The sequence below is a fragment of the Macaca nemestrina genome, chromosome 1 (assembly GCF_043159975.1).
Source record: "Macaca nemestrina isolate mMacNem1 chromosome 1, mMacNem.hap1, whole genome shotgun sequence".
Lineage (NCBI taxonomy): Eukaryota > Metazoa > Chordata > Mammalia > Primates > Cercopithecidae > Macaca > Macaca nemestrina.
This window is the reverse complement of record NC_092125.1, coordinates 50,060,292-50,087,294: the sequence shown is the minus strand read 5'-3', so window position 1 is coordinate 50,087,294 and position 27,003 is coordinate 50,060,292. Positions and strand designations below refer to the sequence as shown.

Genomic DNA, 27,003 nt, shown 5'->3' with positions numbered 1-27,003 from the left:
TGGAGATATGCAAAATCTAGTCATGTTTCTGTGACCAACAGAAGTGCTTTTTATAACTGGGTATGTCAATGCTCACTTAGGAATGAGTTCATATGTGGATCTTATTCTCAGTCATTAATCTAGATTATATTTAAACTGAAGTTCTGTAGAGATGAATGTGTCTTCATAAAAGTTCCTGTTGCTGTTTTATAACTAGAAGTGATGTTACTATTCTTGGGACAGGGTTAGTAGTAACCCAATAATAAATGTTCTTCCTCTCCCATTGTAAGAATCAGATCACTTCTGCACTATTACTGAAAAAAGAGAACATTCATTATGGAAGATGCTATATGAACATTTGGATATCTGAGTATTATTTTGTTTATATAACACATATTATGCTGCTTTTGTAAAAAAAATCCCAACTAGATTTTTGTTTGAACTGTTGACAACTTTGCAAAAGCTTAACTTTTACTTAACTCTACAATCTTATAAAACATTATTACTTTTTTCTACTGCCTTTTAATTAAGAAATAAGTTTTTTTCTGATTATGAATGGAATGACATCAAATAGAAGGTTTTATAGAATATACTGGCAGATACTGTATGTATTTTGTTAACAAAAAGTTTAGTTTTTACATTTTTAAAATCATTTCACATGACATATTTCAGTTTAAAGGATGGGACCAGATCTTAACATAAACATGCGATATGTTAGAAGCAGATGTATAAGTTTGTCATAAAAATGAGCAAAATAAATTTTCTTTATAACCAAATGGCAACATCTGATTGTACATCTTGGAATTCATTGCAGGTAAATGAGCGTGATCGTCTCCTAAGATTTGTTGGTCTCTGAGGTCTTCCTTCAATCAAGTCTAAATAGATGTCAGATTTCAGAAAACGTGTATAACTGTCTTGTTCCATGAGCTGATATACTCTGCTTTGTGCAGCATCAAAACTGTGGAGGGTAGATTGAGTGATGCTCTTTGTAATGACTTCTTTGGTGTGAAAATCAAGGTTAACCTGGATAAACAGGAAAAAAAGTGATATTATAGTTAATATGCTTATATAAACAACTTTGAGAAACAGTACAGGACTGATGCAATGTTGGAGTGGGCATAGTGGACTTAGAAGCTGATATAGTTTGGATGTGTGTAGCCTGCCCAAACCTCAGGTTTAATTGTAATCCGCAGCATTGGAGGTGGAGCCTGGTGGGCAGTTATTGGAACATGGGAGTGGATTTCTCATGAATGGTTCAGAACCATCCCCTTAGTGCTGTCCTCGCGATAGTGAGTGGTTTTTTGCAAGATCTGGCTCTTTAAAAGTATGTGGCACCTCACTCTCTCTCTCTTTTGCTCCTGCTCCTGAAATGTGAGATAACTGCCCCTCCTCTGCCTTTTGCCATGATTGGAAGCTTCCTGAGGTCTTCTCAGAAGCAGATGCTGTTAGGCTTCCTATATAGCCTGCAGAACCATGAACCAGTTAAAGTTATTTTCTTATAAATTACCTAGTCTCATGTATTTCTATTTTTTTTAGCATATACCAAAAACTTTATTCTTTCTGTGGCTGAATATTCCATTCTATGGGTATACCACGTTTCATTTATCCATTCATTTGTTGCTAAACAATTGGGTGGTTTCCATATTTTGGTTATTGGGAACAATGCTGTTGTGAACACTGGTGTTTATTACAGTGCAAGAATGGCCTAATATAGATGCTTGAGTGTTTTCCTCTATTCTTGACTAGCATTTCATCTGGTTCTTCTCTCCTGGAATTCCTGGTCCTTCTTACTCTCTACGAATTTAGAATAATGGCATATTGAACTGCTAAAGATCATTTAAATAATTAAAGCATAACTCATTTTCAAAATAGGTCGCTAAACCTCACAGAGGTTAAATTATTTGAGTCTTGGGAAAAAATGAGCTGGGGCATATTCGAGATTTTAATATGGGACTTCTACTTATTCCAGTGCTTATTTCATTACATTATGATGCTTTCCTCCAAGCAAACATATGCTGCAGTATGAATGTCTTTTAAAGATATAAAATTCTTTAATGTCTTGTATCATAGCACTGCATATATATCTGGTTCTGATGGTGGTAGGTTTTCAGGTAGAGGCTTTCTTTCCCCTTGTCCATAACACAATGCAACTAGTTGCCTTTTTAAAAAACCAAAAACAAACAAACAAACAATAAAATGATGTAAAACGTTGGTTTTGGGAGAATCACTATTTATAAAACACATATTAGAAACTTTGAAACTCTATTTAATTAATATTTGAGGGCAGTCAAGTCATATTTGCTAGTCTTATAACCATTTTAGCAATTGTTTCACACAATTACTTCACACTGAGTTTGGAGTAAAAGAAAATCTCAATTGTTTTCCACTTGAAAACTTGCCTAGTTAGGTTTACCTCAACTCTCTATTGTAAGATTTTTCTTTTAACCTGTCTTTAAAGTAGCCCTAAAGCAAACAAAAGTCTGTATAAATAGATGAGCCAAAATTAAAATGGTACATGATACAAACTTCTTGATGTCTCTTGACTTCATCACTTATAGAAATCTTTAGTTTCTATGAGAGGTTGCTTGTGCTAAAGTGATTAATTAAGTGAATGAATCTAAATGTTTCAATTACTCATATTCACTCTTAGCCTAGAAAGAAAATAACTCTGAGAAGTGACTTTAATTGTACTTTTTCTTCTATGATAGTATTTTACAATGTCTTCCATTTGTATGGATAAATCTGTATAAATATCGTCACTCCAGCAACATCATGAACATTCTGGTAGAATGTATGAGGGTACAAATTTGATAAAGGCAGATTACCTAAAAAATTTAGCTCTGAATAGACATTTCTCAAGAAACACATAAAGTGCCATTTTGGACAAAATGTTCAACATCATTACCCATCAGGGATATGCAAGTGGAAACCGTAGTGAGATATCAACTCACTTCAGTTAGAACGGCTATTAATGAAAAAGACAAAAAATAACACATGTTGGTGAGGATGTGGAGAAAGGGAAACTCATGCATTGGTGCACTTGTGGCGGGCATGTAAGGTAGTTCAGCCATTATAGAAAATAGTATAAGTATTCCTCAAAAATTAAAAATAAAACTATCAGATGATCCAGCCATTCTACTTCTAGGTATATATCTAAAGGAATTGAAATCAGCATGTTAAAAAGATATCTATACTCCCATGTTTATTGCAGCACTATTCACAGTATACAAGAGATGGAATCAACCTAAATGTCCATCAAAGGATGAATGTATAAAGAAAATGTGGTACATAGGGGACACTATTGAGGTATAAAAAAAAACAAAGAAACTCGGTCATCTGTGGCAACGTGAGTGAACCTGGAGGACATTATATTAAATGAAATAAGCCAGGCACACAAAAATAAGTACCACATGATCTGACCTGTATGTAGAATCTAATAAAGTTGCTCACATAGAAGTAGAGAGCAGAATAGTGGTTACCAAGGGCTAGGTAAGGTAGGAAGGATGGGAGGATGAAGAAAGGATGAATCAACAGGTACAGAGATACATAGGAAGAATAAGTTCTGGTGTTACATTACCTAATAGGTGATTATGGTGAGTAATAATACATGGTATATTTCAAGAGTGCTAGAAAAAAACATACTGAATATTATCAACACAAAGAAATGATAAATGTTTAATTTGATGAACAAGCTGTCTGATTTTATTATACAATGCAGTATATATATTAAAACATGACAATGTATTCCATTAACATGTATAATTATTACATGTCAATTATAAATAAAATTAATAAAAATAAGTTGGGAAAAATATAATTCACAATTTTAAAATAAAATTATTAAAAAATTTTGAAAGCAGTTATGCCTTTTTACAGTTTACTGTACCTCTTTTGGAGCATCAGTCTTTATAAATTTCTCATATATTGCTTTTGCTTTAAGGTGAATTTGTTGAGGTCCTTTGCTTTTCTTGAAATCTTCACAGGCTATCCAAAATTCAATATTTTCCTCACTGAATTCAGTTTTAAGAAATCTGGTAAAAGCCTCTAGTCCATCTATCAAGAAAATAAATAATATAACTACAAATATTATTAATGTTGGAAACATTTACTGATTGATAATAAATAAAACGTAGTTGGAAATAATAACAGAAAAGCTACATCCTCCCTCTAATGCAGCACCGCAGCACACATCTTGCACAATACACATGAGAGACCGCATGTAGTTTTCACAACCATTAAAGGAAAGTATTATTCCCACTGAAATAAGGCCAGTATCTCACTCAGGCTTAAGTTTGACTTTAGGACTAAGATTAAGAGGGACCCCCTACAGTGGACCTCACTTTGTGTCTCTTTTATCCATTCTCCTCCCAGAGTGTGAGGGGTGATTGCACAGAGTCAAGAAGCCATTACAGTTGGAATGGATCCTACCTACTTCTACACCATGCCTTTGAATTTCAGGATCTTGAGACTCCCTGACTAAAAGCTCTATGCTTCCAGCATTTACACAGCCTTTTCTCCAAGTCCATCTACCAAAAACACACTGACTCACTGGTAGGTATACCCTTAGGCCTGACTATGAACAAGGCTTCAATTTGCAGGCTGAAGTGTGTACTCAAATGTGCGAAGAGCTGCTCACAGCGTGAAACCAAACCATGGGGGGAAAGAAAAAGGTGCTAGGTCATGTTTACAGAGTGAAATTGTTAAGTGTCTGAAAATTTTAAATTCAAACATCATCTTCCAAGTGGCTTACAAAGTATATTTGTCAAAGCAGAAGGATAACATATATATTTATTTTAAAGTTATTAGTTTCTATAGCTCATAAACATTTAGACATACAGCATGGGACCTCTTTTTCACATTTTGTCTTGCCCTATAAATGTTAGAGGCAGGTATCAAGTCTTGTGGAAGACAGTCTGGGCTCAAATTAGTGTTCATTTAGTTACTCTGTGGCCCTTAGCATATTACCTTTTCTTTCTGTGTCTTAGTTTTTCAATATTTATTTATTTATTTATTTATTTATTTATTTATTTTTTGAGGCAGAGTCTCCGTCTGTGGCCCAGGCTGGAGTGCAGTGGCCGGATCTCAGCTCACTGCAAGCTCCGCCTCCCGGGTTTACGCCATTCTCCTACCTCAGCTTCCTGAGTAGCTGGGACTACAAGCGCCCGCCACCTCGCCCGGCTAGTTTTTTGTATTTTTTAGTAGAGACAGGGTTTCACCGGGTTAGCCAGGATGGTCTCGATCTCCTGACCTCGTGATCCGCCCGTCTCGGCCTCCCAAAGTGCTGGGATTACAGGCTTGAGCCACCGCGCCCGGCCTAGTTTTTCAATATTTAAAATTAAGATAATAATGATCCCCACCTGATAGGGCTGTTGAGAAAATTAAATGTGTTAAAATACACAAGGTGTTTGAAACAGTAAGTGGGACATATTAAGAACTCCATAAGGGCTCTAATGGTGGCTGTGATGATGATGGTGATCTTGATAATTTTTATTTAAGGCTCACGAATATGACATTTACATAACTAAAAAAGTGGCAGACTTTGGATTCAACCCTAAGACAATGTGACTTCGAAACTAGGGCTCTTTCAACTATCCTTTTTAACACTCTACTTATTTTTAAGCCTTTTAAAAGTTAAACTTTTTTTATTTTGAGAAAATTATAGATTTACATGAATTCGTAGGAAGTAATGAGAGAGACCCCCATGTACTCTTTATCCAGTTTTCACCAATGTAACAACTTGGAAAACTACAGTGAAATATCACAGCTAGGATAGTGACATTAATTAATATAATCAAGATACAGAAAGTTACTAGTATAACTCATGTTGCCCTTTTACAGCCACCTTTACATCTCCCCACATATAACTCTTTTTAACCCCAGGTAACCACGAATCTGGTCTCCATTGCTATAATTTTGTCAACTCAAGGATGTTATATAAATTAAATCATACAGTATATGTTGTTTTAGATGTTTCTGTTTTCCACACAGCATGATTCTGTGGAGATTTATTCAGGTTGATGGATGTATCAATGGTTTGTTTCTCTTTGTTGCTGTATTATATTCCATAATATGAATATACTATCATATGTTTAACCATTCTGCCATTGAAGGAAACATGGGTTATTTCTTTCTTTTTTTTTTTTTTTTTAGTTATTACAAATAAATGTGCTATGAACATTTATGTATAGTTTTAAAAAATGTACACAAGTCTTTATTTATCTGGAATAAATTCCAAGGAGTGAAATTGCTTGGGTGTTTGGTAGCTGCACCATAGAAATGTGGAGGGAAGGGAAATATGTTCCTAATGGATTTTTCAGATAAACTTTCTCAGAATAAATCACATTCGAGTTGGATTTAAATGAGTTTTAGCAATCTTTCTTTAGATTCACTCTCACTCTCTAGTTATAGCCCATTTCTCTTTCTGCTGTGCTTATGTAAGTTATTGCATAAGGAAATATCATGAGTCCCATCTGGACTTCCCACTTGGTAGCATCTGATAGTACTGACCCCCTCCTTTTTCAAATACTCTTCCACATAGGATTGTAGGATGCCATATCTCCTAGTTCATACTGTGTGATCGTTTCTTTGTGTGTTGTCTGTTTAGGTTTAACTCCCTCTGTTCTCCATTAAATGTGCTATTTGCTAAAATTCTGTCCTTTACATTCTCCTTTTCCTTCTTCTTTCCTTTATCTTCCCTATTTGCCCATCTTCTCTCTTGACATTTTCCTGAACTCCTTTTTTCTGACATCCAACTGTACTTTATGCATATTGTTAACACCTACAGACAAAATGAGGCATTAGAAACAATTCTGAAAAACAATAAACTTTTTCTTTTACATGTTGATATCATTAAAATATATTAATCTTCTTACAAGAAATTTTTTTTAAAAAATCTTAACTTCAAATATTCCTCTAGCTACTAACATATCTTTTTTCCTTACAAATATAAAATCTTTGATTAAGTTTTCTACACTTCGTCCCTTAATCCCCTCGATCTCATTTACTTTCCAACACACAAAAATGTGGTTTCTATTCAACACTTTACTCAAATTATTTTTGCCAAATTGCCTTAATGTTATAGTTAGTGAACATTTTGTTTTCAGTCCATATGTTATTTCATCTCTCCACAACAGCAGGCACGGTAGAGAATTGCCTGTAATTCTCTTCAATGGCAGCTAAACTCCAGAGTTTCCTATTACACCTCTGACTATTGCATCCCCAAATCCTTCTCAGTTTATCCTTCTTCATCTTTCCCTTAAACTCATTTACTGAAAAATTACTTCAACACCCAAATACAATCAATATGCAGATGATTCTTAGAACTTATCTCAAGCCTCTTTTTCCTGAGCTCCAAGTTCATATCAAGCAACATGTGAGAAATATCATTGAATTGGCCATTGAATTAGTCATATGAATGGTGCATTTATCATCTTTACCCCAAACCTTCCCTGCATACATTTCCCATTTATTGACTCTATCCACTCAGGGATATAAATGGGAACCCTGGCATTTATTCTCAGGGATTTTTAATTTTCCTCTTATCTCACACATAGCTGATAATCAAATCTTGTAAAATTTCCCCTTTCATATATCCTACGTCTGTCTTTTTATTTTTGTGCGATCTGTAATTACTTTTATTTAGACGGGAACTGTCTCTCACACAAATTATTATAAAAATCTCCTAACTAGTGACCCTGAATTGAGGTTTTCCTTGTCTCTTCCTCCAATCTCCAAGTGTATTATCCACATTCTAGTCAGCAATATCTTTCTGCAGTACAAATTTTATTATGATTCTTCACCGTTTAAAATGTCCCAATAGCGTTCATCTCTTCCTACCATGTTTTTACACTGATTTAAGCTCCACTCACAGAGAAACATGTATAGTTCCATTCATGTGCCATGTTCCTGAATCTCTTAGTTTTAGCTCTTGTTGAGAATACTTTTCCCTTCCTATTCTAAATCCATAAAGCAATTTTATTAATCTAATCCATACAGCCTATATTCATTGAGGTTGAAATTACATTTCATCTTGTCTGGAAAGACTTCACCAATCTCTAAAGAATGAGTTGGGTGTCCTTCATATATGGCCTTTTACTGTGCTGAGTAAACTTAAAATATTGTACTGCAGTTGCCTGTTAACTTTTGTTTTCCAGGCTACACTGTGACATACATAAAATGAAGACCCTTGTCTAATTTGGTGACCCTTGTCACCAAATTTCCAGTACCCAACATGAGAAATAACGCAATAATTATTTAATAATACTAAAATAAATTATCAACAAATAATTGAATTAATGATAACAATACAGAATTATATTTAAAAACATGAAACAGTTCTAGGAAATATTTTGTGTACTAAATGAAATATCAGACCTATCATATTTACAAGAGATATGGACAATCAGAGCTAGTAACATAAAGCAAAAAATAAAATAAAAATCCACAAAATTTTGTCCTATTGTGAATATGGACAAAAATATGTAATTAAAAATAGACCAGTTTATTAAAAAAGTTAATTCTTAGCTTGATGACGTTAAACAATTAATATTCTAGTTTCATGCTTGGCAAGCAAAATTTTTAATACACTTTGGCGGCTTCTTTGGTCATATGAAAAGGTAGAGAAATGGCTATCAGTGACAGTTTTATTTCTGAATCTATATTATTAGTTTGGAATTCAACCTTATGAGTTTTGCCAATGTGAGCCTTCCACTGAGAGCTGGGTCTTTCCTGGCATGCCAACAAGATGACAGCATCAATTTTGAGAACTTGTAAAGCAGAGTTCGTGGTGAATGCCAGTCTATATGACTTTGGACAAGCTGGCAAACATTTCTGGAGGTACACTGCTCTCTGTTGGATATCACTATAAGTTATTCAAATATATCTTATAATGTATTCCTTATTTTGTTCAACTACTTTATTAAATATGTTTGTTTGCATCCTGAACTCCCCACTGAATAATTCATTAGTTAATCTAAACAATATTGATCACATGCTATGTTCCAGACACTGGTCTAGGTACCAGAAGTGGACAAAGCCCTTGATTTGATATTTAATCTATAGATCCCTACCTTAAATAGAAAAACAGATTACTATTACACTATTAAGAAGAGGCGAGTCATTACAAAGTAATGGGAACCAGACTTGTCCTCCTACCACAAATAACTATAAAACTAGAAAAATATTGAGGCTGTAGTTTTCAAGCAGAATACAACTGGCAACAGGGGAGAAGAAAAACACATACAGTGAGTGCTAGGCTTGTTCTGGCTTTCTACCTGGGGGCATTTTTAAGACTGGAATGCATGAAGACAGAGGCTAAACAAACTAAGAAGTCTTGCTGAATTGAGGAGGCAGAGATACGAGTTTGGGCATTATGTATTTGGAATTTGTGGGTCAGGCTACTGAAAAAAGGAGACATGCAGAAGGGTGTGGGACAGTTTGAGTGACCTTGTACCAACTTGTTCTCTCTTTTTCGTCACTTGTAGTTCTCAAAAATGAATGTACAATGCGCTGACAATGCAACATCCTGAGATAAGAAGAAACTGACCAGAATAACCCTGCCCTGCTCCTTTGCCACCCCAAAAGAGGATCTTCTTTAACACTTTAGTCCAGGGATACCTGTATTCCCTCAGACACAAAAACCAAGACAGGCTGCTTTCTGGGATCCCTCAGCTGCAGTGCAATTGGAACATCATAGATAAGATTTAATTCACTCTTAACAGCTTTTCTGAGTGTTGAGGGAGCAGCTCATTATGAATACTAGGCTTCTATTATCCCTTGCTGCCTATTTGCAAGTACTAAAGTTGCTTTGCCCAACTAGTTGTATCAGTGTTCTATCATAGTGGATTTGTGCAAGTAATCAAAAATTGTAGCCCAAGATATAGGGGGCTTAATTGGTAACCAGTGCACAGTGAATCTGCTTTATAAGGGGACTCGGAAGCCTGCATGCAGTTTTCCTGCAGAGTCTTGACTGAGGGCTAAGCTGCACATGAGCAGGGCAAATTTTGTGAAGTCTAGAAGAGGATAGATGCTATGGGACTGAGGCAAATGGAGATAGGAGAGTTTTGATAAGTCTGGATGACTTTGGATTTCTGGCTCAGCCATAAAAGAGATACCAAAGAAAGGTCATGTTTCTGGTATAAATACTATGTCTTGTCCTACTACTAAGAAAGCTCTTGTCCTCATGCTAAGACAATTCTGAGAGACACCAGCCTTAATCAGAAAAAAATCAGGAGGATACAACAGTGATTTAATTCACTTCCAGAAAAATGATTCAATACTCTTTAAGGGAAGAACACATAATTTAGACTTCTATGTCTTCCTCCATGCTCACACGCAAAAAAAAATTAGTCATGTAAGGAGATTTTCATGACTCACTATCAATATTTTGTTTGTTGATAAAATATCAATAAAAACTGATCATGAGGTATCTAAAATGTTAGAAATAGCAGACAAAAACTTTAAAAAAGCTCATATAAATGTTTTGAAAAACACAAAGTTTAAAAAAGACTTAAGACAAAATTTAAACTATAAAAATAATCAAGTTGAAATTCAGGAAATAAAATGTAAAGTATTTAAAATAAAAAAATATTGGATAGTCATGGCAACAGATTAAAGACTGCAGAAGGGATGGGTATGCTAGCAAGCAGTTGGATAGAAGATAGATTTACTTAATCTAAATAAGGTAAGAAAGGAGAAAAAGAAAAAGAACAACAAAATGAAGAAACAAATAGAAAATAAATAATAAGATACTAAATCCAATTCCATATATATCAATGATGAGATAACATTTAAATGAGCTAAACATTCCAATTAAAAGTCAGAGATTATCTGACTGGGTTAAAAAGTAAAAACAGACTACATATTAGCAATAAGAGACACATTAAGTGAAAAGCATCAGGAAGACAAAGAAAATGGATAAAAATGTTACACAGTGCAGAGGTTAAGCATAAGAAATCTGAATAAAAAATCTTCACATGGCTTGAAAAAGTAACTTCAAAATAAGGAGTATTTCTATTTTGTAATTTTTATGTGACCAATTATTACTAGTACATAACAATCCTAAACATATATGAACTTAATTTAGAGCTTCAAATTACATGAAGCAAGCTAATAGAACTAAGAGAAGTAGAAAAATTCACAATTTAGGTATAGATTTTAATTCTGCTTACTCATTAATTCATAGAAAAAAGGAGACAGAATATCAGTGACAATATATAAAACTTAAACATCATTAATTCGACTGAATTGAAAATTACAAAATGATCTACCAAACACATCTTTTCAAATGCACAAGGAATATTATCCCAGATAAACTCCGTGTTAGACTCATAATATGAGCCTAAATAAATTTCAGAAAACTTGACACCTTACAGATATGTCCTTTGCCCACAAGGGGTTTGAATTAATAACTGACACTAGTAACATAGATAAAAACAAAACAAAAATAAACATTTTAAAATAAGCACACAATAACCAGTGTTTTTGTGATAAATATGTAATAAACACAATAACCTACATGTTAAAGAAATCACAAGGAAAATTAGGAAAATATTTATACTTGAATTATAGTGAAAGTACAGCAGATCAAAAATTTGTGAGATGCAGCTTAAACAGTGGTCAGAGATAATTTTATTACACAAAATGGTGGTCTAGTAAAAAAAAAAAAAAAGAAAAAGAAAAAAAACAAGAAGGGTATAAAAATTAAGATCTAGTTTCCACCTTAAGAAACTTGAAAAGAAGAGCAAATTAAATACACAGTCAGTAGAAGAAAAAAGTAAAAATAAAAACAAGAGGAAAAATATACGTAATAGGAAAACTACAGAGAAGATTAACGAAGTCAAAGTTGGTTCTGAAAAACATTAATAAAATAGAACCCCTAGCAAGAGTCTTTCACATTAGGAAGCAAACCATAAATATTAGTATAGATCTTACATATATAACAAATAAATGAATATTATGAATGACTTAATGTCAGTAAATATAATTTATATGACATAGGGAAATTGTTTAAAAAAACAATAAACCTATACCCAAACTGACACTTGAAGAAGTAGAAGATCTGGTAGCCCTAATTCAATTAATAGATTTTGTAAGAAAACATTTCTCTCCCCCCCAAAATACCTGGGACCAAATTTAGTAAATTCCATCAAACATTTAAGAAAAAAAAATGTATTTTAATCTTACACACTTGCTTCAAGAAAATTGAGAGGGGGTGAACACTTTCCACCTCATTTTATGAGATGAGGATAACTCTAATACCAAAACTTGACACTCTCCCCCATAACAAAATAAGTAAAGACTAAGAAAGAAAGGAAGAAATTACACAATATCTCTCATGACTATAGCTTCAAAGATTCTATACCAAGTATATTTTTTAAAAATCCAGCTATTTATAAAGAAGGTGCAAATATTCTGGCATTATGGCTGAAAAAAAGTTGAAATAAATGTAGCTTTGTCTGTTCAACTCATTTTAACTTAGATTGCCACATTTTGTTTTAATGTTTACAGCTCTCTAGAACTATTCCTCATGGTCAATGACTATTACTAATATAAAAAGTTCCATATAAAATGAAACAAGAAGAATACATTTCTATTGGTAGAATTACGGTAATAACTAAGAGGTTTTACATTTATAACATGTTTAGAGGTTTTGAAGGTTAAGTGTTATTTATATACATTACCTCATTTAATTTTTATAACAGATACATGGAATATGTCTTATTTTCATTTTCTTAGATGAGAAAACTGAGATTCAGATAAGTTCAATTGCCCCAGATTTCATACGTGTGTGTGCGTGCATATTTTTTCTCAGGACAGCATTGTCCCCTTTGGTAGGCAGAGAAATAACCCTCCAAAGTTGTTCATGCCCTAATCTGCAGGACCTGTGTGAAAAAAAGGAACTGAATATAGTGCAGGACCTTGAGATGGGGGAGATTATCAGCGTAGATCCAATCTAATCACATGAGTCCTTAAAAGTAGAAGATGCAAAAGAGTAGATTAGAGAGATTTGACCTAAGAAGGACTTGACTCTGCTGCTGGCTTTGAGTATGAAGAAGATGGACATGACCCAGGAAATGTAGTATATTCTACAAGGTGGGTGTCTTAGTCTGCTTTGTGTTGCTATAAAGGAATACCTGAGGCTGGGTAGTTTATATAGAGAAAAGGTTTATTTTACTCATAGTTCTGCAGGTGGTATAAGAAGCCTGCTGGCATATTCTTGGCTTCTGGAGAGGGTTTTGAGTCAAAACATGGTGAAGACCAAAGAAGAAGTAGGCATGTGCAGAGAGGGATCAAACCCGCGGGGCATCCTGGCTTCATAACAACCTACTCTCGAGGGAATGAATCCATTCCCCTGGGAACTAATCCAGTCTTTCAAGAGTGAAAACTCACTATTGCTGAAACTGCACCAAGCCAATCCTGGGGGAACTTCTCTCATGCTAGAAACAAGTCCCCTAGGTGCCCCCTTCCAACATCACCACATTGAAGATCAAATTTCAACCTGAGATTTGGGGTCAGGGGACAAACAAATCACATCCAAACCACAGCAGTGGGAATGATCCTCTGTCTGTAGCCAGCAAGGGAAGGAAGTAGCTGGTCTATAACTGCAAACAGCTTAATTCTGCCAACAATCCAAATGAGCAGAAACGGGATTCTTCCTTAAACCCTTCAGAAAAAGAACAGCCTGCTGACATCTTGATTTATTTTGATCAAATGCATGCTGGACTTCTTACACAACCATAAGATAATCAAATTGTGTCATTTTAATCACTGTAGTTGTGGTAAGTTGATACAGCAGCAACAGGAAACCAATACAATCCTGAAATTATTCTTTTTGCATCACCATTTATTCCTCCTTTATATAGACCTTATCTTCTTTGTCATGAAGCATCAGTTTTTAATGTTGTAAGCAATCTTTTTCATGTATGAGAGTTCCAGGAACTTACTGTTTAGGAAATCAGTAGTTAGACAAAGACATGACAACCTACAGAAATCCCTAAGCTTTATAGTATGGAATGATTCCAGCCACTACCACGAGAAAAGGATGACATAGGGTCTCTTCTGCACCATGGCTTCTTCATTGGGATGTTTTCAACTGGACAAAGGGAGATCCGTTTCTTTTCCTCAGTAAATTGACCATGAGCAACAGATGTTAGTAGTTACATATTAGTTAAGAAACTAGAGAGACAAGGGAAGGTTGGGCTCAAAAAGAATTTGACAAGGCATTGTAAAACTGACAAGCAACTTAGAGAACTTGTCTGCAGTGGTGAGATGCTGATAAGATAATTTCTAGTCAAACACAACTCTCCAGTGAAGGCCCTATTGCTAAGTGATTCCTGAATGAATCAGCAAACTCTGACCACTGAGAAGCAAGAGTGATCAAGTTGCTCTTCTTTCTCTAGCTCAGTTAGTGTATTATTTTCAAGATTGATTTCTCACCCTGAGTGAGATGCTTTTCTCAGACTGTAAAAGGGAAATATAAATGAACAATGGTTCTTTGAGGCATTTTGATACATTGTACATTTCCTTCGAATACCTAGAAATATATAGGTTTTCAGAGTAAAGTTAATGGTTTAGCTACAAAATAATTGCCAAAGTGAACAACAGGGTGTCAGATTTGCTGGTTGTACTGTGGCTTATTAATAAGCGCATAAGCACCCATAGGGATTATTGTTCCTTAGAACGTTCCTATTTGATTTTCCTTCCCATAATTCCTTTCACCATCTGCATTTGAGAACTTGGGCTTGTATAAAAACAGTTTGTGCCATGAATTGTCCAAGACTGTATTCCCTTAATTTTTGAAAACGAAATTGCAATATCCTCTCAAGACTTCACGTAAACCTGGAGCCTTAGACTGATGACTTTAGGAAATAAGTTGAATAAGTATTGCTTGGCTGCTGATTGACAGCAGTTTGAGAATTTATTTCTTTTCCATTATGTAACTGGAGGGATGGTTTTACTACTTAGTCTATGGTTTTACTTGTCTTCCCCCCCTCCCCAATTTCCCCTCCTCTGTCTTCTATAATGATCTTGGAATAAAATAAGGAGACAAAGACAAAACATGCTGACATGCTGTGTTAGTTCATTTTGCATTGCTATAAAGGAATACCTGAGGCTGAGTAATTTATAAAGAACATAGATTTATTTAGCTCATGGTTCTGCAGGCTGTACATGCATGGCAGCAGCATTAGCTCAGCTTCTGATGAGGCCTCAGGAAGCTTTTACTCATGGAGGAAGGCAAAGGGGAAGCCAGTGTATCACAAGATACGAAGCAGTGAGAAAAAAGGCAAGTCGCAGGCTTTTGTAAACGACCAGCTCACATGTTAATTGAAAGAATGAGAACTTGCTTATTACTGCAAAGACAGTACAAGCCATTCATGAGGGATTTGCTCTGTGACCCAAATGTCTCCCACTGGGCTCACCTTCAGCTTCAGAGGTCACATTTCATCATGACATCTGGATAGGACACACAACCAAACCATATCACATGCCTTTCAAACACTAAATTGTAATTGAAGTATAATTTGAAACGTGGGGCAATGTTTAGGTATGTAAAAGAAAGTCACAACAAAAAACAATAATCTATGCACTAACTGGCCTGAACTAAACTTTAGGCAGTTAGCCTTAGCCTCTGCCCAGAACTACTTAAAACAAATTCTTCTTGAGAACTTTCCCCTTGATAAATAAAAGATAATGGAAACCAGCTATTTACTACCTATACTTACTTAATCTTGCAAGTTGCTAAAGTATTTGTCCTTTTTCTAAGTTAATATCCATTTTTTACTAGACTTAATTCTAAACAACATTCTCTTAATTTATCTGATAACTATCTTCAGAGCCGACAGATTCTTTCTAAGTTTTTAAATATAATTCTAAAATGTCTTATTTCTTATTGCAGGGTCAGTATCTTAGTATGCTTTGCTTGAGAGTTGCTATAAAGTAGATTTCTGAAGAGAATTTCTTGGCTAGATATTAAGAAATAACTGGAAGCAGGATGGCAAAATAATTGTGAGAAGATTTTCAGGTAATCTTAATTAAAAAGAAAGCAAAAAGTAGTCATATGGAAATGTGCCCTCTGCTGATATTAAAAAGCATACCATTGGGTGTTATTGATCTGTTTGTTTATGATAGAGTCCTGCCTTTCCCCATTTCACAATAAGAGGCATTTGTATCTTGTCCTTCCTTGTTCCTCAGTCACTATTCAAATGGAAATTAAAGCAAAGTTTGCACAATAAAATGCCAGTTACATTACAAGGAAAGAACAACCTGTTTCAAGGTCATATTTCCAAAGAGGAAAGTAAGTATGTTTTATTTGGCTTATAAAGTTGCACTGACCCAGTGAAGGCATAAACATTTTCAATTTTAATCTATTGCACTCTAGCCATATGTTATGCATAAACATGGATTGATCAGTTTTTAAATATCAAATTATTCCTAAGGTGAGTTATTAAATAATCTTCATGAATTCAGAAGAATATGACCATTACTTCTATAATTAACAGATCAGAATTATAATAAATTTTTTGTACTGTCAGCTAAAAGAAAATGCCAAGAAGCCAGATAGCTGAAATTGTTATTTATTAAAATAACTTTTTAACCTACCTTTTAATTACTGATTTAAAAAAAAAAAAAAACAAAACTTAGTCTGAACCTGAGAACTGTGTTATATATTTAAACAGTATTTACACAAGTTAGGAGTTTTGAGTGTTCATTAAGGTCTTAGCACATGCTATAGGCTTTTTATTGGCACAATTCCATTTAATTTTCACATCAGCCCTATGGAGTAAGTCTTGTGCTCATGTTTATAGATGAAGAAGTTGACGTTCAGAGAGTTAACTTGCATTAAATCTTACAGATGGTAAAAGATAGTGCAAGTTCTTGAACTCAGGTTCATCTTATTTAAAATTACAGGACCTTTACAAGTAAACTGCCGTAAAGAAAAAGTCCCTACTGTTGAGGAATATGGAGATTAATAGGCAAGACAGGCATGTATGAACCAAGGACTGAGGAAGGACAATTAAAAGAGTGACTTATTCTGTCCAAAGTAGCAGAGGAGAATCAGCTTGCATAAAATTCAAGTAGAGGTCTTCCAGAAAATAACATAAACATTATTTCAAATAGAGTCCTTCACTAATTCACAAGCATGAGTGTCGACTCTGTGCCATCTGCTGTGCTCTGAAATATTATGCAAAAGCCCTTTGTTACCATGGTTAGTCTTGTGCTTGATACAGATACTCAAAGTGAAGTCAGCGTACTAATATCAAGAAAAGTGCTATGTATGTTCTGAGTGCTCACGATGCATTAACTAAAGTGAATGGATTTTGTTGGCATAATATGAATATAATAGTAAAGGAAAAATACGAATTCAAGAAATGAATAAAGGATGGATGAGAAAGAAGTTTATTAATTAACATTTTAGGTAAATAACTTTTTAAAAAGTAATGTGCAATGCTGTGCAAGATTATCCCAGCACGTTAGTTACTTCCTGTTTCTCTTACTTACTTTGGGCAGCTGCATTAAGTCAGTTCACAATGGAACCATTTCTCATACAGAGGCAGTAACTTACTAAACAGTCCTTTAGAAGGCGGCAGTGGTGAATGCAGCTGCCAAAAGTGCTTGATAGAACCTGGGATTAGAATTCACACTGGAAGAAGCTGGCTCAATGTGTCATACAAATATGAAATGCTTGTAATTGCATGTTTCTAAATTGAAACTCTGGCATCTGTTGGAGTATTTTTCTGATGCCAAGAAACCAAATGAAACAAAAAGTCAAGAAAATCTGAAGTTGGAAACCCAAGTACCGTATAATATCCGAAGTACTAAGTTGCATTGTTTCTTCTGTAACATTAGACTTTGTAGGTCTGATTTGCCATAGAATGTGGTTTCTTTTGCCATAATGAATGGTTTATGTGATCCGTTATAATTTGGACTGGATTTTATTTATTTTTAATCTTTAGATAAATTAAGAAGTTGAGTGCTTGTTGGCCAGGCATGGTGGCTCACACCTGTAATCCCAGCACTTTGGGAGGTCAAGGCAGGCGGATCACGAGGTCAGGAGTTCGAGACCAGCCTGGACAACATGGTGAAACCCCGACTCTACTGAAGATACAAAAAATTAGCCGGGTGTGGTGGTGGGCGCCTGTAATTCCAGCTATTCAGGAGGCTGAGGCAGGAGAATAGCTTGAACCTGGGAGGCAGAGGTTGCCGTAACCTGAGATTGTGTCATTGCACTCCAGCCTGGGTGACAGGGTGAGATTCAATCTCAAAGAGAAAAAAAAAAAAAAAAGTTGAGTGCTCATTATGGTTTAGCTTGAGTCAGAAATTTAAATTTTTAGAGCACTGGAATTCTTTATCTTGCAGAAAATTGGTAACCAAAAATTAGGAACTGTAACTTGAAAAGCCACAAGGTAAAAAGTGTAAGAAAAAGTACTCATTTCCTTTCCCAAAAGTGAAGTACACATTTCCTTCTAGTCTTTACTCAAACTTAGCAATACGTATTTTCCAAAGTATAGTCAGTTTGTATTTTTAAATCCAGGATGTGCAATGACTTACATATTCTACTTCCATCCTACGTGTTACAAATTATTTTCAGAAATTACTTAGAACCACAATTCGGAGTGTAAAAAGTTCAAGTAAATAGTTATTAATAAAAAGGTTAAAACTATTGTAGTTTTTAGCAATGACTGGATAAAAGGGTACACACGGAAGAGGAACAGTTATGTGGTAGTGGAAAGATTTTCTAATTGAAATTCCCCTCATGAGATAAAACATTTTCATTCAGATAAGCACTTATCAACAATGTGAGCTGGTTAGAACATCTTTCCATAAGTCAGCCTTCCATATTCTAGGTGTGCACTTACAAAAGCCTGCAAAACTTTTGATAAGGTTTACGGCTGACAAAAAATGTTCAAGGCCCGGTGCAGTGGCTCATGCCTGTAATCCCAGCATTTTGGGAGGCTGAGGCGGGCGGATCATGAGGTCAGGAGATCGAGACCATCCTGGCTAACACGGTGAAACCCTAGCTCTAATAAAAATACAAAAAACTAGCGTGGCGTGGTGGCGGACACCTGTAGTCCCAGCTACCCGGGAGTCTGAGGCAGGAGAATGGCGTGAACCCGGGAGGCGGAGCTTGCAGTGAGCCGAGATCGCGCCTCTGCACTCCAGCCTGGGCGACAGAGCGAGACTCTCTCCCAAAAAAAAAAAAAAAAAAAAAAAAGTTGAAACTTTACTCTGTTCTTTTTTTACAAGTCTCGTTCATCCTCCTCTGTTTTGCATGTATTACAGGCATCATTATCTTCCTATTACAATTAAAAGGAAATCTAGAAATCTTTGGCTCATCCTTTTTTGTTTCCTATTCCTTCATCTTGTCACTCTATAACATACATACACATTGATTAAGTCAATAAGTTTATCCTTTTTTTTTTTCCTAAGAGGGTCCTTACTTTGAGTTTAGCTTTTATATAACAACCTTTTAGGTAGTTCATATTACATGCATGGAATTTTACCTTTCTAACCATCAGTTATCTTTTTAACAAACAAAGGCTTCCAAAGTTTGTTCCCAACTTAATTATATAATGTGTTTATTACTCTTTGCCTCAAAGTAAACTTACTGCTTTTCCAGATCATGTCAAAATCTCTTAGTACTCTAAGCGTTTCCTTGCCTTTATCTCAGGAATTACCTTTTCTTTTGCCAATTGAATTATTGCATACATCTATTTGATCACTTTTAGTGATCTTCTAAAGCCTACATGATATACTGCAAGTTCTATATAATATTTTAAAAACTATTTAGCGAGTTATTTTAGAAGTTACATATTATACACCAGTGTCATTTTACTTTCAAGGGTGCCTTACACAGAGCCATATACATATATGTAAACAAATAAAAACACGTATGTGTGTATCATATACCTCTATATTTTATTGGCATCAATTGATTTTATAAGTTCAAATTGATAAAATTAACTTTTATAAAGCCAATCAAGTGAGAAGATTGATAAAACTAAATTAAAAATTTATGATTATGAATAACAGATATAGTTTGATATTTCATTTTTGATTTATTACTACTTTTTAAATTTAAATAGCCCTTAGAAATTACTGGTTTTTATATATGTAGTATTAAACTACAAATTTTTATTATTCATTTTGAAACTTCAGACAAATTTGACAATAAATAGAAATAGCAGAAAAAATATAGACTTATAGCTCCATCGAACCAAATAAGAAACAGAATTTAAATTATTGATGGACTTCATTGTGTTAAAATTTACTATATAACATTATTGAGATCATTTTCCAAAGTATTTTATTCTACAATACATTTGGATTTACAGACATATTTTTCAGAAGGTAGTACAGAATGTAGTACAGATTCAGAAGAAGGTAATACGCGCCCCATTCAATTTCCCCCTCTTATTAACATCCTACATTGGTATGGGACATTTGTTGCAATTAATGAACCAACACTGATACATAATTTTTAACTGAAGTTTATACTTTATTCATTTTTTTAATTTTAAAAGAGTTAAACTATGTGACTAAAATTTGAATAAAATAGAATTATCAGAACACCTCCCTGAATCATTTGATTTTTGTGGGATAGAGCAAAAATCAATGACCTTTCTGTTTTGGTCTCATGGATATACTGTCTGTCTCCCTAACCCACCATCCGTTTTCAAATTGTATTTTTCAGTGGAGAGTTATTTTGGTTTTAATTCCCTAACTAAATTACATTGTTTAACGCCCCATTCCTATACTGATTCTCTGCATGGATGGTCTCCTTCTCTCCTTGTTCAGCTAGTGAATTTTGATTAATCCCCTAAAATCTAGGGTAAAAACCATCTATCCTGTGGTTTCATTCCTAAAACTGCTAATAATCAGTTTATGATGGTTCTAGTATTAACTGTTTTTGTCAAACTGAACACCAAAATTTCCACTGTATTTGGTTTGATTTATCACTTCATTTCCCATTTGACTAAACTGAATAAATTTTGTTTCCTTTTAATAGATATACAGAATTTGAGAAAAGTATACGTTTTGCAGCATTTTATAAAAGAAAATTTTATAAAAGGAAATTTTGTAAAATTTGATAGAGCAAGGTCTTTCTTGAAGTGTGTGTGTGTGTAGGATCTTTCTCTTTAAATACACACACACACACACACACTCTTCTCCTAGAGTCAAGTAAATAGAAATAAACTGAATTTAACAATTGCAACCAAAAGACTTGTTTTAGGTGATTATTTTAAGCTTTATAATTTAATATTATTATAAGCATTGTAATAAAAAATAATTGGATTAGGAAAGATTGAATAAAATAATACTGGTAGTATAAATTTTGTGAATTCAATATAATATATTTAGCGTTGTAATCATGACAGGTGGTAATATCCAGTGGGTTAGTGCTGATTTCTTTAAGCGTGTCTCTTCTTGATTTAAATTACAGATAGTTTGCCGCTCTTTAATATTATTGGTAGAGAAAAGAGAGAGTAGCAGATTCGATTTTGTCCTTTTGCTTTTTAGCACTTTTAAAGAAGAAAGATTACAGAATGCTAGATGAGGATTTTCTATAGGACTAATTACCCTGCTAAATCTTTCTATGCTTTGAATGAGTAATGAAACTATGATGAAATTATTTTATACCAATTTATTAAGTGAAAACAATCCTGTCTATATGTTATTGTCAATTGAAATTTTAACCCTCTAATTGATCGTCATCCAGTTGTAAGTAGACTGGAAACAGAAAAAAAGATTATTAAGCTGGTTAGTAATTATTATTTTTTATAATAGCAGTTATCATTGGCATTTGTGTAGTGTCCAAAATTTATTGGCTTCTTATTCATCATCTCATTTAATCCTGACAGGAATCTATTTCTGTTGGAGCTAAAAACGTTATCTTCATTTACAGTTGAGGAAGCTAAAAGTCAGAGTGATTAGGAAGCTTAACTGAGATTATACAACCATTTATGTTTTAGGAGAAACCTAAAACTCAAATTTCACTGGAATTCTGGACTAACTTCTAGAAACAAATTCAGTTATATTATTTTCCAGGGGATGTGCTAAGTTTAGGAATCCACAGATGAAAAGACGTATGTTTCCTTCTAATACTTACATTATAAAGAAATTAATCCCAGTCCTATTTGTTTTTGTTGTTTTGTTTTGTTTTGTTTTCTCCGTCTCTGACTGGTGAAGAGTCTAAAGGGCAGTGTGGTACCAAAATGTTGAATATAAGAGGAGATTTTAAAATAAACACCTTTTGGGGACATGAATTATGGAAGGGAGTTTTACACCAGTTATTGTAATTAATCTATAAAGAACATATCTGAAACTGAACCAAGACAGTGGGAGCAAGAAAGTGAGTACGGGGGAAGTTTGACATAGATTTGGCAAGAATTTTAACAACAGTTTAGAAATTGTTGTATACGGGGGCTGGACACAATGGCTCACACCTGTAATCCCAGCACTTTAGGAGGCCTAGATGGGCGGATCACTTGAGGTCAGGTGTTCGAGACCAGCATGCTAAAAATACAAAAATTAGCCAGGTGTGGTGGCGCATGCCTGTAATCCCAGCTACTGCAGAGGCTGAGGCAGGAGAATCCCTTGAACCCAAGAGGTGGAGGTTGCAATGAGCCGAGATCATGCCAGTGCACTCCAGCCTAGGCTACAGAGCAAGACTCTTGTCTCAAAAAACAAAAACAGAACAAAACAAACAAACCAAAAAAACAAAAAAGAAAACAAAACAAATAAAAAACACCAAAAAAGGAATTGTATACTGGAAATGAAGACAAGTGAATACAGAAGTTGAGGAAGGCTGTTTAAGTTACTTTTCCCAAAAATAGGAAGTGATAGTAGCTAGCATTAGAGTGAAATACAAGGAATAAATGTTAAACTGTGTCAGCACGAACTTTCTTATCACTACTCTCCATTCTCATTGATCACATCCTTACCTAAGTTTAAGCCTTGATTTCTCTACGTATAAATATTACAAGTCAGAGGCAGATATCTGCTTTCATTGGCAGAGGGAACGTTTTCAGGTATCATCTACTGATACAGAATTTTTATATCACTAAATTCAGGAGAACATGAAAAGGTCACCAAGACCTTACAAAGAGTCGAACAATTAAGGAAGGGAACAGAACAAAAAAAAATTACGTCAGAAAAGAAAAGTTGTTGTTACATTAAATGGAGCACAGTATTTGAGGCTGAAATACAGATATTCCACTCCCAACTGATCTGGCAACAGGAATCCTTTCTTCCAGTAGACACCTTAAAATTGTGAAAGGCACGGGCAATGTTACAAGGAGTAGTTAGAGTAGTCTGGCTAACCTCATCTTGGAAGGGTCTTGGAAGAACTGGGAAATGATTGTATTTTAGACAAAGACTAAGGTAAGAAACTGGACAAGTTGAAGGTACAAAAAAACAAAAGCTCTGGGCTTGAGGTGAATGTTTGTCAATGATAAAGCATTGCTTTTTTTTAGCAGACTCTGACAAGTTCAGGGCGGAGAATAATAAATCTGTGATTGCCTAGCCACATCACCTGCCCAGTTCAGTCTTTCTATCTGAAAGAAAACATAGAATGAATAAAGATAATAAAGTTCACTCATTTGCTACCTTATGTAAATTGATCCTAAAGAGTGACAGTCCAGGGGGCCTGCCTCCTAAGCCATGCTGTATTATCATAGTGTTCGAGAGTCAAATGAAGTCTTGATGCTTGTCCTCACCCTCCATCTCATAGACAAAGCTCCACCTTAAATACACACTCGATTCTCAGCATTTCTACAAAATTTTGCTTTAAAAGTAGACAATTGATGTGAAGTACAGAATGAAGAATTTATAAAATTTTTTAAAACTGTGTTTTTGTGGGTTTCCTGAATGTCCATCAAAAGAATTACTTTATATTTTTAATTCCTGAACAATGAAACTAACATGAATAGTTTGTTAATCATGAATTTAATGAAACCGAGGGTTTCATTCAAAAATCGGAAATATTTAAAAATTGAAACTAGCTACAGTATAAATAACTAACATTTCATCCACAGTAGGTAATTCTAAACAAAAAGAGAACCTTAAAATTTTCCATTATTTGAATTTTCTATTATTTAGTTACTTCTGTTGATCAGAAAATTGAATTATTGAAAATTAACAATCAGACAAAAATTTTGTGACTTATTGTTTCATATAATTACATGCACAGTTTGTGTCATTTTCCATTAAGCAATAAAGTATTTGGTGAAAGTACCACTAACCTCTATGGGAAAGCAGTTTGTCAAATGATTCACCCCATTTCACTGCCTCTTCAGGGGAGACTCTGTACGAGAAACAAAATGTTTTATAATGGAGTGTGCAGAAAGTCTGTTTATGAATCTGTTCTAACATATGCTATTGTACTGCTCTTTTCAATTTTATTTCACAGTTTCTCCTTTGATGATAATATAAGGAAACTTGTATTTACATTAGAAACTTTTAAAACATTGTTCAATTTTCGTTTAGAATTTGTCTGTTGAATAATGTGTTAAAATAACATTAATTTTTTTCTCACGGATATGTGAGTTGTTTTATTTTTTAATTAAAAATTAATCCTTTGTTAGGTTAAAAGGCAGAACAAATATAAAGAAATCAGGTCTACTATCTGTTTAAATTCAGCAAGTAGAAGAAACTAAAGTGACAGTATCTTTCAGTTAAAAATAAAAGATTATACTGCAATTTCCTTGAAGTTGTAACCACACTAGGCTGCAATTTTTTTTTAACGGATACAGGAAGTTTGACTAATAAAGTGTCAAAGGGATAAGAAATATAAGATATTTGACTACAAGAAATATTCTAGAGATGCTGATAATGTGGAAAATTGAATATATTTTCTTGGATTTTTTTTATTATACTCAAATTTGGAAGAATTTGTATGAAACTAGCTTATACGGTTTTTGCATTTTCTTTTTGAATTAAATAAATGCTAAGTATTAAAAGACATTATTTTTGCTTTACTTGCTATAATGAGGGTTTTTTCAAACTACTGAAGAAAGAGATGAATAGATCTCTACTATGACAACATTGCATTGTGAAAACTCTTAAATTAATGAGCATTTTATCAGGTTATAAGAAGTAAAATATATCATTTAAAACTGACAGGTATATAATTTTAAAAGAGCAGCTTTAAGTGTTCACGTGATTATTCAATGCAAGCGATTTAATTCAAGTGGTTTAATTTTATGACATATTTCTAGTCTCTTCAAATGAAATTTCTAACTTTCCTTATACTACTGTGTAATTTTCAATAAAACAGAAATCCCTAATTGCATTTTTCTTAAATCTTTAATGATAGAATCAGCAAAATCTTCCTCAAAATACTGAAAATTTATTCACCTTGTTTCTTTGGCCAAGTGCCCAGATCTACTGGAGCAGGTGTCTTCATGAAACTCAGGTTTCTGCACAAGAAGACTTAGTCTATTTCTTTTTTCCTTAGCTCTGTAATAAAGAGGCCTTCGTGTCAGGACAATGTAGATGACAGTTAAAATCTCTTCTGTTGACTACCAGAAAATGTTGTAATTGGTAAATACCCACGCCTACCCAAACCCACTCCCACACACTTAAATACTGTATTTGTGGAGGAATTAGGCTAACATATGGAAACGTTTCTCCTTTTGTTCACCGATAATCAAGTATTTGAGATTATATTTCAATAAAGATTGTACTAGTTCCTCTGTGTGGCTAAAATTGTTACACTTTTTTTTTTTTTTTTAATGAGAACACTAGATTTCACAGTTAGTTGTTTACACCTAAGAAATAAAAAGGTGTTTTTCCCCAATTAAAACAATGCAATCAATGTATTTTCCACCCAATAGTTCAAAAACAAGTGGTAATGAATCTTCAACCTCAATTATACTTTTAAAAGTATAAGACTGACTTAAAATTGTATAATTTTACCTGATTTTGGCTTCTTTGCTTGTTTCTTCTTTTCCTGAACCATGTATTAACTTGAAAAAAGTTTTTTCTTTTGATTCACACATATTTATTTGAGAAAAGAAAAGCAATGTTGTTTCCATCTTCCCTCTAAAATGAAGAGATGTCTAATTTATTACATCCTTCTCTAGTTCGTTTGTTAATGCTATTCCATACGTATACATAGTATAATAAAAAGTTACCACAACTCTTACAAGAGCTGTGTTTCTTTCTGCCTCTGCAGAAATGCAGAACTGAGGAAATGAAGTACAGTTTGGTCCTAAGTTGTTTAGGGAAATGATACCACAAATTTGCAAAATGACTCTTGGTCTCCAAGATAAAGACTAGTATTACCACAGTGCAACTTCTCGTTCAAGTTTGCGCAACCAGAATGGTTCTTTAATAGACTCAAAAACACTGTCATTTCCCACAGGAACTTTTCAAACAGTTAAGTGTGTGGACTGTGTGTTAAAATGTGTTATGACAAAGTATTATATCAAACACTAGGAGATATTTTCCCCAGTTCTTAAAAAAGTATTTTTCTTACTGTTGTTACATGAGTTAAGTAAATCACATTTAACTGACATAAGATTATGTAATGTTAATCACATTGGCTTAACATATTGTAACAAAATAAGACAATAGATCGGAATTTTATGGTTAAAAAAGATCGTAGAAAGCATTTAATTTAGTAGTGTTGGGCCGGGCACAGTAACTCACGCCTGTAATCCTAGCACTTTAGGAGGCAAAGGTGAGCAGGCTGCCTGAGCTCAGGAGTTTCAAGACCAGCCTGGGCAACATGGTAAGACCTCACCTCTACTAAAAATACAAAAAATTACCGAGGCATGGTGGTGCGCACCTATAGTCCCAGCTACTCAGGAGGCAGAACCACGAGAATCCCTTGAACCTGGGAGGCAGAGGTTGCAGTGAGCTGAGATCATGCTGGCTACTTCACTCCAGCCTGGGCAACAGAGCAAGACTCTGTCTCAAATAAATAAAAAAAGTTTTAAGCACAGATCTATAGAATGATTTTAGACATTTTTGAAATTTTTATCAGTCTGTGATGAAATGGAGAAAAATAATATGAAAAGG

The 27,003-nt window shown here is 34.2% G+C and overlaps 1 protein-coding gene across 2 annotated transcripts; it reads right to left on the bottom strand.

Annotated features, from left to right (window-relative positions):
- Nucleotides 1–744: 744 nt before the first annotated feature.
- Nucleotides 745–26,191, bottom strand: LOC105484617 (regulator of G protein signaling 18). Of its 2 annotated transcripts, none has more exons than XM_011746439.3 (5): nt 25,897–26,191; nt 25,336–25,437; nt 24,222–24,283; nt 3,866–4,056; nt 745–1,002 (listed from the first exon to the last, which is right to left on the bottom strand). In XM_011746439.3, exons 1-5 carry the CDS (start codon nt 26,013–26,015, stop codon nt 745–747), a joined length of 732 nt encoding a protein of 243 aa, XP_011744741.2. In that variant the 5' UTR covers nt 26,016–26,191. The 2 variants fall into 2 exon arrangements, with proteins under 2 accessions (XP_011744741.2, XP_011744742.2); XM_011746440.3 differs by having other exon boundaries at nt 3,866–4,032; nt 25,897–26,187.
- Between the last annotated feature and the right edge of the window lie 812 nt (nt 26,192–27,003).

What these genes read in the sequence shown, in the direction of transcription:
- LOC105484617 (XM_011746439.3), bottom strand. Translation starts at nt 26,015, where the DNA reads ATGGAAACAACATTGCTTTTCTTTTCTCAAATAAATATGTGTGAATCA. An exon ending in AGCAAAGAAGCCAAAATCAG is followed by an intron (nt 25,438 to 25,896) that starts GTAAAATTATAC and finishes TCTTTATTACAG; the next exon opens with AGCTAAGGAAAAAAGAAATA. An exon ending in CACTTGGCCAAAGAAACAAG is followed by an intron (nt 24,284 to 25,335) that starts GTGAATAAATTT and finishes TTTCTCGTACAG; the next exon opens with AGTCTCCCCTGAAGAGGCAG.